Genomic DNA, 13,749 nt, shown 5'->3' with positions numbered 1-13,749 from the left:
ACAAAATACTCCTAATGTTGAACAAAAAAATATTATTCATTAACATACTTTTATGAACATGATCACTATACACAACCTTTTATTTCATATATCACCTATGCAATTTAGCGATGAAAAAGCTCTTTTTTATTATTATTTTTCAAGACAAAAAAAATTATATATTTTTTCTTCCCATTTCATACATGCAAATTTAAATTATTTACGCAGGGTAGGGGTGGCCATTTATCATATCGTTTATCATTTATTGTGAGAAACTTCTCATAAGATTTTTGATTTATTGTCACGATAAACTTCATTTATTGATATTTAATAAACCCTAAAACTGTTCTATTGTCAGGATTGTTACTAATTTTCCTACTGTTTGTTCAATAAAGGTGCACCAATAAATACAGCTAAATTTTTAAATAGGATTATTTTAAAACAATTCTATTTTTGTGAGTGGTGTCCTAATTACAAGTGGGAATCATTTCAAGAGCAGTATTTGTGTTTGTGAGGCTAGGACTGCTGAGTCATGCACTCACAGCCAAACAATCACCTAAAAAAGGTAATAAATAGTTTTATTATTATCACAATGGTACATAATCACCATAATATATCTTGATAAAACTTCATCTGTAATTGTCTTCCCATCAACTCCTTGTTCCTGAGATTAAATTCCTAACTGGTGATTAAATTACTCACTGTGGACCAATTACCAATTAGGTGATTTCTGAAGGTTGGAGTAAAATAAGTCTAGGTACAAATGTTCTTAAAACATTTTTTAAAGGATTTTAAACACAAACTTCTGTTGATCTATCACATAAAATCCCATTGATATTTTTGGCTGTAACACTTTATTGAGGTCCTTAGAGTCAGGAGTCAGATTTTGTCAGCTTCTGCTTTTCAAAATATAGTGTAGTACACTGCTTATTTTATCACTTTAAAAAAAAAAAAATTATTACATAAAACCCCTGCGACCTTACTTGCTTAGATAATGGCTACATGGGCAGACGAATTACATAAAATCCCCTGAGCATAAAACAGAAACAAAGGAAACAAGAAGTCAATCTTAGTGTGTATAGTAGTTTTATTATTCCCAATTTTTGGGATTACAGTGGTAGTCTTTAAGCAACTTTCAGTCTTGAGAAGCTTTCTCTGAGACAACACTTAAAATAAAAATATATTTACACAGATAAGAAGAAGAAAAAGAAAAAAACAACAAAGGTTTTCTCAACATTAGGGGTTTATTTTACTTCGAGCCAAGTGGCTAGAAAGCGATTTAGCATCGCACACGTGAACAGACGTAACTATTCGTTTGTGTTGGACTTTATTTAAGTTCTCTTGGGCCCAGACTCATCAGCACCATAGTAGGCAGGGATTGTTACTTATACTGATTTGTCAAATTATGCAATTTAGGCACTTATTAAACAAATGACGAGGGCTATGATCAAACTTCTAGTCAGTAACAATTTGGAGGCAAAAAGTGTGTTGGGCGCGCAGCTAAACTCGAAGAGAAGCTTCAGACATTCACTACGTACACAATCTGCTCTAAACTTAGAATATTTGAACTAAACTCTACGATACTCCATTTAGGCCCCGCACCGAGCATATTAATGTGTTAATAGTACACAGCAGAGATGGGATACAGCGGCTTGGCTAGCTTTGCATATAAACGACGACGCCACTCGTTTGTGCTGCTGTTCAGCTCTGGTGGCTCGCAGCAGCCAGCCGGTTGTTTACCTGCAGGTTCCCTGGGAGGAGGTGGGGGGAGGGGGAGTGATTTTACGCTAATCTAAATTACACAAACGTTTAAAAGTGCTTTACAGTAAGGTAACCTTTTGATACATTCACCTCTAACGTTAGAAAGTAGCAGAGCACACAGGCTGAGAGCTGTGACGAACAGACTCGCGTTGGCCGCAGAAAACCCCTAAAAACAAAGTCTTTGCTTTCAGCAAAAAGCTACGCAGTGCGAAGGAGTGCTGGTCTTAAAGGGATAGTTCAGATTTTTTTGAAAGTGAAGTTTTGTGAATGCATGCCCTGTTTTGGCTGATTTTAGTTATTTCAAACAACTCAAACTGAAAATGTAAAGCATACAACTCCACTGGTAAAACTAGAAACTTACTTGCATTAAGTTTACTACCTACACCTTTAAATAACTTGAAAGAGCTTAAGTGATGAAGTCGCCGCTTTTTAAGCTTCGGATAGGTTACTTGTGGATGTGCTTTTAAAGGTGTTCTTCAAACACGCTGCTGGGTCATTACTGAAATATTTGAAGAAATCAGCGAGGCTACTTGTGGAAAAATGTGGAGCAGAACGAGAAAAACAAACTGTGAAAGTGAGCCCAAAAGTCACTCAATGAGGAAGAAGGAATATGCTAAAGATTAGATTAAAAACCAGATTACAGTTTTTAAAAAAAGCACGCAGGGCCATACATGTATTAAAACATGTCCTGTGCTGAGATTAAAACTAAAATGCAAGTGACTGACAATAATGAATATTACATCTTAAAATGGAGAACCTACAACCAACAGAAAAAAAAAAGAGAAAATGTTTGTGACTAAAGAGGGAATTTATGCACTTGGTAATAATCTCATGTATGTACATGTAGATGTTCACTGATCTGCATAGTCCCATTTAAAAACAAACAAAACTGAACTTGTTAGACTAATATTAAATACACTAACAGATTCATAAAGCTGGTAGTTTTCGCTAATGTAATTTTAAAATTCCCTAATAAAGCGCAGTACTTTATAACGTAGTACGAGTTGTTTAAATGGACGAAATCAGCTAAAACAGGGGGCTCGTCTGGTTACCTAGCTAGTTCGCTAGCATTTATGTCCTGCAAATGTATTTTCTTTTCTACAAACTAACTGGTATATGACTGATAACTTTCCAGAACTTTATTACAAAAAATCTTAACTTTCCCTTGAAGGAGGATTAAACAGCTTAGAGGTAAAGATTGGCCATTCTACAACTAATTCCCATTTACAAGGAAAACTCAAAGGAATAGTCAGACCTTTTTGAACGTACACCCAGGTTCAGTTAGATGAGAATTTATGCCACCAAAAAGTAGGATTCTTCCAATTTTACCAATTACATCAAAACTTCATATTTCTGGGTCATGCGAGTCTAATATGGTGGAAGGATGTTTCTTTCCGTAGCCGTGTTTTTGTAGTCAGTGGCTATTAGCTTAGTAATACAGCTGTTAAGATACAACACATAAAGTTAAACTTCAGAACTTTATAAAGCGAATTTTTAAAATTTGCCAGTTTGGGATTTCTTTATGCTATGCTAAGCTAATTTGCTGCCAATAATATCATTCCAGAGCTGGCAAAAAGTTGTATGGGACCTTAGGAATTGTTTCAGGCTCATTCTTTGAGTATTTGCTGCCCCCTGGTGGCTGGGAGGCTTCTGGCAGGCACTTGAAGCCTCTTATTTGTTCATTACCTTTTGAATGTTAACGAATTCCAATGTTTGTTTTAATTTATTTTTGTTCCTAACACTTGACATACTTTGAGTTCATTTTTAGAGGTAGAAATACAAAATACAGAAGTTTGTATGGAGTGAAAGAAAATCTCTTAATGACAGCTCAATTACCTGACTTTACACCAACATCAGGCTACTCAAGCTAGTTATCTTTTTTCTTTTTTTACTTCTCGGCAAAGAAAACCTGGGCAAAAAACCTGAATTGAAAGTAAGAGCATCTCATTCCATGGCAGCTTCTCTTGTGTTTTTGTGTGTGTATGTGTTTTATGTACTATAATAATTTTGCTGGTTTAATACAAACCTTAAAAAAATACAAACATTAAATAAAACAACAGCAAAAAAGAAAAATAAAACAGGTCCTACCTGATGACTCACTCAACATGTTAAAGGTTAAAAGCCTTTTATGAAGATTACTTTCTCAAAGGTCTACAAAACATCAGCAGCTTTTTAAGCAGGGTAAAGTCATTTTCACCTGGCAGCTTTGCATAAATAAAAAAAACAAAACGGAATATTAAATAATCGGACAAATGCAACAGTGGAGAGCGGCAGTTTAACTTAAGACAGCAGAGTAAAATGAAGGTGGCAGGGGGTTAAAATCTTGGCACAGGGGTCAACGGGGCTGTCCTCCTTGTTTCAGTCTCTTTTCAAGGTGCTGCTAGTACGGGCCCTTAGTGTGCCCAAAAATCCCGACGGGGAAGTGTTTGACATGTGAGGACCACTGAGCTGCTAGCTGGAAAAACTTGACATCGTTCCACTCGACTCCATCAATCAGCACTGTGGAGAAAACACAAAACCAGCCATGAAGAAACGTATTCTGGGCTGTGTTTTAGTTTAGTTTTTCAATTTGCTCTAGAGTGAAAAACAATCTAGTTCTCTCTGTATGGTGTTCATAAAGACTTCCTAGAAACAACACAGAAAGTATCTTGTTAGTTTTGAGTAAGTAACATAGTTACACCTTGAAATGCAATTATTTAATGACATAAAAACTGTTTTTAATAGTTTACAACAAGAATCTTATCTACTCTACTGGACACTGGAAAATTTAACCTACTGGCTCGTCACAATATTTTATTGTCGAATATTTAATTTCCCTTTGGGATCAATTAATTATTTTTGACTTTGAACTTGAAATTCATTAAATAAAAAAAATACTTACTGTGATTTTTTTTAAAATCAGTTTTACTTGCTCAACAACAAACAAAATCCTTATGAAATCTGTACCATAAAAGTCATAAAAAGAGCTTAAAAAACAAAAACTAAACAAACAAAAAAAAAAAAAGACAATTTCCACATTTGGGCCATCAGTTAGTTTCTGTTTTTTAATGATTCTGGATTTGTGTTCAAGGGCCAAATAAAATCATTTTAACAGTGATTTTATTCATTTATTTGTCACTTTGTTGTATGATTTAACAAGCTCTTCCTTAAAAACAATTTTAAAAATAAAAGGTAAGGTAATTTTATTAATATTGCACATTTTCAGCAACAAGGCAATTCAAAGTGCTTTACGTGAATTAAACAGGAAATACAAACAAAATAAACCAAAGACAAGAGCAAAAGAAGAAAAATTATCTAATAACGTTGATCTAAAGCAAATAAACTAGAAACTCCTGATCTTGTATTCTCTGGACTTTCTAAGTATGTTCAAAATCTTTAAAAGTAATGAGTACTCCACAATTTCTAAGTAATAATAAAGAGAAAAGCAAAAGCAACAGCAGATAATCTGACCTCTCAGCATGGTTTGCTGGTGCTTGGCAGCGCAGATGAGGCGACTGATGCCTTCGATCACTTGACTCTTCGACTCGACCTCCTTGTCTTTGCTCTTCTTCTGCAGAAACATGACTGCGAGAAGGCGACAGCAGACATCCACATTGTTAGGAACAGAGGCATTCAGAGTCAGCCTGCTTTCTGCAAGGCTTAAAACATAACATTTGAAGTAAAAGACCTGATTTTAAGCATTGTTTTATTAAAATAATGAAAAAAGCAATAAGAGACACACCCTTCTTATTTTTCTCCTTGGTCACAACAGTCATAGACATGGTGGGCTGGGGGCTTGGCTCTGCGCCCCCTGGTGGAAGCCGGCTGACCTGCAGCGAGCGGAAATTGCACTTCAAAGTGTTTTTGGAGGAGGAGTCCCGCTTCTCCATGTCTTTCTTCCTCTCCGTCGGAGCCACCCAGTAATCCACCTGAAGGCCCATCAGCTCCGCCTGGCTGCTGGAAGTGCTGAGAGACAGGCAACTTTATGTCAACCAGCTTTTTTTTTTATTTTTTTTATAAAAGCAGACACTGCGAGATTTCTCAATTAATTCTAAACCTGAGAGCACAGAAGCTGGTGTTGATGGAGGGAGAAGGCGGCGGTGTCGGCGAAGCCTCTTTAAAAGCGGGGGACACTTGAGGAGGCGTGGAGGAGAGCAGAGACGAGCTCAGAGGTGCTGCGTCATCAGAGTCTCCTGAAAAGGAAAGCTGCTGTTAAAACGCACAGTTGGACAACTTACTTAATTTGGGATTTTATTACTTTGGCACTATTTTTCCCCGTCATCTCGTTAAAATGGCTTTTAGCGGTTCTGAAAGTGTAACGTTTTACAACCTCAAAGGGGCAGTTTTATCTATTTTCCAGGCACATAGTGTCATTTTATAGCACAATCAAGTAACTGTGTTGTTTTCAATTGTTATAAAAATGCCATATAAATATATATCAAATAGAACTTAAAAGAAATTTTGCTTCCTAATTTAACACCTTCAAATTGGGCCTCTGTCTCTTAAAATTCACCTTCAAGACGTCATTACAACATGGCTCCTCTATTAACCCTTTAGCTACGTTTTTACCAGCGTTGCACTGAGAAGTAGCTCCTATAATGAGCTCAGCAGACGCTCAGCTCCACCAGGTGTTTGCTAATTGCTGCTGGCTAGTCTGAAGGAGCCGAGAGGTGGAGAGTTGCTGGGTGAAGCAGAAGCTCAGAAGCTGCAGGAGCTTCGTCCTCGAAGGCGGAGCTAGGTCCATCCTGGCGTTTTGCTCGGCTGAATGGTTGCCATGGAGATTAAAGGATTTCTCAAACATGCATGAAAGAATCAACGCAACACTCCAGGTATGTTTTTGATTTACATTATGTCATGATGTAAATCTAGAAAAAGTAAATTTTCCATAATACTACCTCTTTAAAAAATTATTTAGTAGACCAGGATTTGGAAAAACTTTCTGTATTACTTAATTCATTAAAAGTTGATCTGGGAACAGCAAAATCTGCTTCTAAGTGAAAGTCGCTGTGTGATTTGGGTGCAGAATAAAGCTGGGGGCCAAACAATGGACAGCACTGGCCTAAATCATACATGTGGTTAAAATATGGCCCTAACAGAGTTTAGATAAAGCTGATAAACATTTTCCATTTGTCTGTTTGTAGGTTTATTATGCAGCCTGTGCAAAAGACACTGCTTTAAATGTCGTAACAAGCACTTGCCTGATGCTGCAGATGTTTGCTCCACAATGCCAACTTTCACCATCTAAACAACAATGGAGGAACAGGAGGTATTCAGCCTACAGGTAACTTTACAAGGCAATAAATTCAACTTCCCACTGGACAAATCCAGACAAAGAAAGCCAGAGCACGGCTTTCCTACTTACCCCAATAAATGGGATGAACTTCTGACAGGAATCCTCAGTAGGGCTGGTGAAGAGAGTTAATAATTAGTAGAAGGAAAAACATTCGGTCTGATGATGAAGAGAGAAAATCTGCAACTAAAACTTGGCTGTGGAAATTAATTTACTACAAAAGATTCCAATTAAGAGAAGCTGCATCTATACTGGTCAGCATTAACATCTAGCGATTGGTAACATGTGAATGCTGACTTTTATACCAATACCAAATGATTGATATCTGAAACTACTGTAACTAACATTGCAGAGATTATGTGGAATGCAAAGCCCAGGTGTGCATGCTGCCATTTTTTTCTTACTTTACTACAGATTTAAGTTGAAAATAAAACAGCAAAGCTAACTGTAGCAGGACGGGCAGAGAGCGAAAGAACATGCAAGCCTCCGGCCAGTTTGTGGCACAAAGTAAAGCGATAGAATCTCACGGCCGGGACGGAAAAGGTTACCCTAAACCCGGTCAGGTAGGCATTCGGGAGGCAGCAAGTTCATAAGGTGGACATAAAGCATCGCAAGGGGGAAGAAGGAAGAGCACCAACCTAAATCCAAAAACCTGTCTGGGTCCATGCACTGCCTGTAGGCGGCAGTGCATAACCACGCTACGTAAAGAGCTATTTTCCTGGCAACGGCCGGAAAAATAGCAGGATGAAGCGCAGCTGAATTGTAGCTTTTGCGTTTTCTGAATGTGAAGTGGTTTGATGATGCGTAAGGTTGCTGCTCTTGCCTTGAAGAGACCTGCCATCGCCCCCCCAGGGAAGAAACAGAGAGACTACAGAGGCAGGCGTGAGGAGGGATAGAGAGAGAAAGAGAGGGAGAGAGAGATAAGGAGATAGAGAAGGGGTTTTAAGACTGTGACAGAGGGATTTTATCCAACACATTTCTACTGCAGTCAGCTTCAGAGCAGCCAGAGAAACACAAGCAAGATGGCTGCCTGATATAAGAGAGATGAAGTCCCATCTCGCTTTGCGTGGCTCTTCATGATGGAGTGAACGACTTCTTGTATGTTCAATGGCTTAAAGTTACTCATGCAGGTGGATTAAACTATTATTTGTCTAAAGTTTGAGCTTTCCTCTCATTTTGTTATTCAGAAAGGAACAAATGTGGGTATTTTCTTCTGTTAAATCAGTTTATTATTTTCAACCAATTACCTCAAAGAACATAAATAGAGTGATTCACTATTCAGATGGACGCTGTTGCTAATTGAAGATTCAAATTGAGCTACTTTTATTGTTTTTGATTTGTTAAAAAATACAGAAAGATAAACTGAATTTAATAGGGTATGTCTCTAGATAGCTAAAATGCTATCATTAACATGTTGGCTTATGCTAGCATGTTGAGTATCTTCAACAAAAAGCAATATTAATTTAGCTTCAAGTCAAATTTAGCTAAAAAGCTATAGTGAGCTTAAAGGCTATGATTATCATGTTGGCGTGGTGGCTAACTTTAACTCAGTCCATACAAAACGAGCAAAACTTTCAGCAGATAACAGGAAAGCTGAAGTTTCTACAGCAAACGGTTTCTGGCTGTTTTAGTAATGCTAGCTATGCTAACTGCTATCTTTGCTGCCTTACACAGCGACGTCACGTCACCTCCGAGTCTGGGCAGAAACAACAAATGAACAACAGGAAGGCTAGAAAAGAAAGAAAATATTCTGTTCCTATGTCTTCTTTCATTATAGTTATTAAATACCAATACAAATAAGGGGAAAAATAGAAAAACAGGACAGTATTTTTACAGCTTTTCAAAAAGATGTTGGCCACTCAGATGTCACACCAGGCTAAAAAGCTGACGCACTATTTCAAGAGAATTATTACGCTATCGCCTTGTGTAGATGATTTGAAAAATACGGCAATATTGTTTTATAGCCAGAAAAATAATATCTCACTATAGGAGGGCTATTGATTTGAGTACTTAGCTAGACATGCTGCTTCAAAATCCATAATTACATGACTGAATGAAGCATCAACACATAAAAACTTTTGCTGGCAATGTCCATGTTTTCCTACATTTAAATGGACAATTAACAGACAGACATAGACAGCCAGAAGGTCCATGCATCAAAAGTATTTATTTTCAGTAGAATTAAACAGAAACTGTAGAAATAAGCACAAATCATTTATTAAACATAAATCAAATAAATATTTGATTTATTTCATGCAGCTCTGATCTAAGATATTTTCATTTGGAAGATGAACTGTATGTATCTGGCTGATTTGTGAGAGATCGATTAGTTAATTAGTAGAGAATAAATCCCCCAGAGAAGATAAATACAGAATTGTACATATAATCAGAAAATTTGATTCATTTCTAAATGACAAAAAAATGAGATTTTCTAATGAAAAAAAAAAATATATATATATATATATGTTTTGTGCTTCTTTTATTGTTTCATTGATTAAAATTATGCATGGACCTTAGAAGTAGAACCACAGTCATGAGTGGAAGAATGAAAGGGACACAGTTTGGTCTCCTGCCACCTTATCAGCACAAACCTCCTTGTTGCTCAAAACTCATGATTCTCATTTACAGATTTGTTTGTACATCCACTTGGTTCTGGTGCCTCTCATAGCGCATCACAACTATTTATGCAGTAGGCATTTTCTTGGACTTTGTTAGGGCCGCTAGCAAACTCCGGCTTTAGTGTTCTTCAGCCACTTTGTAAGCAATAAAAAATCATCGTCCATTTGGGAAACCTATTTGTACCAAGTCTAACTTCCTAACTGATTTCTTAAGATGTTGCTCAGTATTTAAATAATTTTCCATCCACATTGTTCCATCTATTTTATTTAAGCGCACCAAACCCAGCCGTTTTTACAGTGCAACAATCTGCAAAAACCACCGTCTAAACTCGGATGTACAACTGTTTCAGCTTGAAGGGTTACGTGAATTTACTTCAGAGTCGAATCTCAACTAAAGCCACTTTTCAGGCAGCTGTGAAGGCGGCAAGCTCCAGCAGAGGCAGACATGGGTCGAAGGGAAATGACAGGCACACAGAAAGCACATGAATCACCAGTCGATGCAAGAAACAAACTCAATCGACCACAATACCTTACGGCAAAATCAAAATGAAAGCTCTTTTTCCTTTGAAAACAAAACAAAAAGAAAACATACAGCAAAACAGATGTTATTCACACGCACACTTTGATGGATAAGACACAGATGCTCACACAGAATACTGCTTGCCAACAGTGTCTTCAGAAAGTATTCACACTCCTTAAAGTGCTTTGCATTTTTTTTTGTTTCAACTACAATCTTTATGGCATCTTTCTCGAATTTTAAGTGTTAGACCAGCACAACGGTGTGTGTGGTCCAGTCAAAGCTTGAACTTTTTTTTCTGTTTTTTTTTCAAAAGAAAAAAAAAAGAAAAAAACGTCCCAAGAGGACATGGTAAAGATGAACCAGCATAAAACTTCCAGTAAGTATTAGAAAGTATTTACTCAGGCCGGGCTGATTACACTTGCCACACTTTTTAGGTTCTTATTTAATACCGTATTTTCTGGACTATAGAGCGCACCTCACTATAAGCCGCATCTACAAAGGTTTTTTTTAAAAACTGGAAACAAAGGTATATAAGCCGCACCAGGCTATAAGCCGCTGGAATCTCCGCCGCTTTTGATTATTCACAATGCCAAACCATGGATTCGTTCACTCCGAGCTTACATGCAGCGGCTCCATTTCCCTCCTGTACTACCAGATTGATAACCTTCAATGTAAAATCTGCATCATGTGAACTTCTTCGTTTCCATGATGAGGGGGTTTGAGTTTGAAAGCATTTCTCCGTCGTTCCTGCTGCTAGCATGTGCTTGTTCTAAATGAAAATTAGCACTTTCTTCGTTGATTTCCAAGTTTGACTTCCAATGATTCACTTCCTGCTCCGGAGCCCTCTGGTGGTTGAAGAAAAATCCACAGAAAAGCCGCACCGGGCTACAATCCACATGGTTCAAAGCGTGGGGAAGAAAATAGCAGTTTATAATAGGAAAAATACGGTAGCTAAAAATGTCCCCTTATTTCACAATAATGCTTAGTGTTGGTCTATCACATAAAATCCCCCCAAAAAGTACTAGATTTTGTGGCTATAAGTTGTAAAAATGCAAAACAGTTCAAGGTGCATCGATACTTTTGCAAAGGACTGTCTGCAAGCCCCATACCAGTAGTGAGACATTTACTTCATTTTGTTTCCAAAGGGCAGTTTGAATGGTAAGCCATTAATTTTTTTTATTATTACTATTACTATTATTTGTAAAAAAGTACATTTTGGTCAATTTAACTGTTAAGTTTTATCTACCAGCAGGATTTTTCCATCTGGTATAAAAATATATGTTTTGACAGGATAACCACTGCTGTTAATGTTTTTTTTTTTTTTTTGTCCACTGCATTCCCCCTTTTGAAAACAGAATGAGTTCTACATTAAAACCATTTGTTAGAGGAAATACTTAAAACATTAGTGGGCTTTTTAAAACCTTTTCTTAGCTCCCAAAGACAAAATCAGCCGTCTGTGCAATTACAGATAATATTCCGTGAAGGTAGACTCTTAAATGAAACGAGGCTGAAATCCTGAGGGGAAACAGAAACAAAAACAAACCTTTTCTGCTTGTAAGTGAGCATGGCCTCGGCGATGGGGAGCTGGTGGGCTCCGTTCGCTCCCTCCATGTACTGCGTGACCCTTGACACCACGTCAGGGCTCTCCTGAACTGCACATGGATGGTGATTAGTACCTGAACGCAACCCTTCACCCCACAACCCCAAAAGGAAAAAAAACAAAAACATGCTTTGCAGAGTTATTCAAAGTCTGTGAATGTTTTCATTTTGTTTTTACGAGCAAAACCACAAACTTCCACTTATTTTATGTGGCTTTTAAGTGACGGACCGACAAAAAGGATAATTTGTTTTCAGTATTAATTAGACCTTAATACTTTGCAGAATTATCTTTTAAACAAGTTTGTAAAATTCACTGGAAAAAAAGAGAATGCAGCTCCAACTTTTAAAAAAAAATTGCAGTAATTGCTCAACAGTAACTCAATGAAGTTTGTCAAACTTGCGTTACTTAGGTTAATTTACCTTAATAACTTAATAAATTGACTTGGATAAACTTAATCTGATTCCTTGTGACCAATTTATTTAAGTTGGATCACCTGAACTAAAAAAATCATAAAAACTTACCAAATATATTTTTGTTGAGTTTTTAGTGTAAATACATTGAAATAAGACATAACTAACTTACAAGAAACTTGTCAGCAAGAAATAAGAGCTTGTTTAAATCAGTAGTTCCTTAAAATTTATGAAAACATAGTCAATGCTGCCAAGGCTCTCAGCTGGACTTAGGTCTGGACTTTGACTGGGCCATTCTAACACTTGGATATGCTTTTGGTGACAAACCAAAGCGTTGTAGAGTTAAGCCCAATTATTCAAAGCCACTTAGATTTTAAATTATCGTCATTCAACCAAGAAATTGGTTCTTGATAGAAAATGAAACGGGCATTTCTCACAAAAATAATTCTAACTATAAGACTTTTGAAGACAGTTGATTTTTACTTGCATCAGAACACAGAATATAAATCTACATTACACGTTTCAGATTTGTATTTGTTAAAATCTTTATGTATTTTCCTTAGGACTTCACATTTATGAGCTTGTTTCTGTTGGTCACATAAGAGCCCAGTCAAATGCACTGAAGTTTCTGATTAAACCATAATATGTGGAAAACATCTAAGTGTCGTGGAATATTAAACATATAATCTGATGCGACTCTAAAAGCTAAAAATTTAATTTGAGGAAAAATGACCAAAGCCCAAGTGTTGTTCGTAATCAACAGCCCACCGATCACGGGAGCCTCCGTCTTGTGGAAGAGATCCCTCCAGGCGGCGTCTTGGAACAAACTGTTGTAGCGATGATCGATCGTGCCGAGGTACTTGGAGACGGGATGCGCACCTGAGGAACAGCGGAGGCTTTTAAAGTAAATGTGCGAGGGCGGCCGCGCTCCGACACCGACTCTGAGTCGACCTCTGACCTAAGGGGATGATGAGGAACCTCATGTAGCCGAGCCAGTCCGGGGTCTTGTGGGAGAGGTGGTCCACAAAGAGCCTCAGAACCGCGCTAAGGTAGTGCTGCGCTCCGGCCACTGCAATCTTTATGGGAATAGGCGTCTGGGAGTTACAGTTGCAGCTACAGGAGCAGAACAAACACGGCGGTTTTGATTTTGCAAAGCCACGTACGTTTTTTTTGGCTTTTTTTGTCCTAACGGGGTCAAAAAGAGGGTCAGACTTACAATCTTTGGATGCGAGAGACAATGGTGTTGAAAGCAGCTTGGATGTCGGCCATGGTGCATGTGCAGACCACGGGCAGATGGTGGTTCTGCAGCAAATCCGACAGATACTGACAGGAGAGGAGGAACAAGAGTTCACTAGTGAGCAGATGGAGCTGAACAGTGTTTTGTCTTCATGAATGTGTAGCAACACAACAATATTTTAAACGTGCACCGTAAATAATGTGCAGCTTAAAATTAGCGATGCACCGATCTACATTTTTCACTTCCGATATCGATATCTGAGGTTCAGAATCGGTCGAGAGAGAAAAACAGTGCTGACTTGACTTTAAATGTTTCTTTTTTTTTTTTTTTAAAAAAACAAATAAATAAATGGACT

General features: G+C 37.6%; 1 protein-coding gene across 6 annotated transcripts in view; it reads right to left on the bottom strand.

The window, feature by feature from the left end:
• Positions 1 to 1,048: 1,048 nt before the first annotated feature.
• The window catches only part of pacs2 (phosphofurin acidic cluster sorting protein 2), a 68,944-nt gene continuing 56,243 nt past the window's right edge, over positions 1,049 to 13,749 (bottom strand). For 4 of the 6 annotated variants that reach the window (XM_007561869.2, XM_016676253.1, XM_007561874.2 and 1 more), the window contains 11 exons: positions 13,374 to 13,480; positions 13,116 to 13,270; positions 12,926 to 13,036; positions 11,691 to 11,799; positions 10,157 to 10,189; positions 7,082 to 7,124; positions 6,918 to 6,960; positions 5,777 to 5,912; positions 5,462 to 5,685; positions 5,191 to 5,304; positions 1,049 to 4,239 (listed from right to left, as the gene is read on the bottom strand). In XM_007561869.2, coding sequence (XP_007561931.1) covers positions 4,121 to 4,239; positions 5,191 to 5,304; positions 5,462 to 5,685; positions 5,777 to 5,912; positions 6,918 to 6,960; positions 7,082 to 7,124; positions 10,157 to 10,189; positions 11,691 to 11,799; positions 12,926 to 13,036; positions 13,116 to 13,270; positions 13,374 to 13,480 — 1,194 coding nt within the window. In that variant the 3' untranslated portion in view covers positions 1,049 to 4,120. The remainder of the gene's footprint in view (positions 4,240 to 5,190; positions 5,305 to 5,461; positions 5,686 to 5,776; positions 5,913 to 6,917; positions 6,961 to 7,081; positions 7,125 to 10,156; positions 10,190 to 11,690; positions 11,800 to 12,925; positions 13,037 to 13,115; positions 13,271 to 13,373; positions 13,481 to 13,749) is intronic. The other 2 variants (XM_016676252.1, XM_007561871.2) reach the window with 2 other exon arrangements.

This window comes from Poecilia formosa, unplaced genomic scaffold (genome assembly GCF_000485575.1).
Source record: "Poecilia formosa unplaced genomic scaffold, Poecilia_formosa-5.1.2 Scaffold131, whole genome shotgun sequence".
NCBI lineage: Eukaryota > Metazoa > Chordata > Actinopteri > Cyprinodontiformes > Poeciliidae > Poecilia > Poecilia formosa.
Note: the sequence above shows the minus strand (reverse complement) of the source record. Positions and strands in the feature narration are given on the sequence as shown.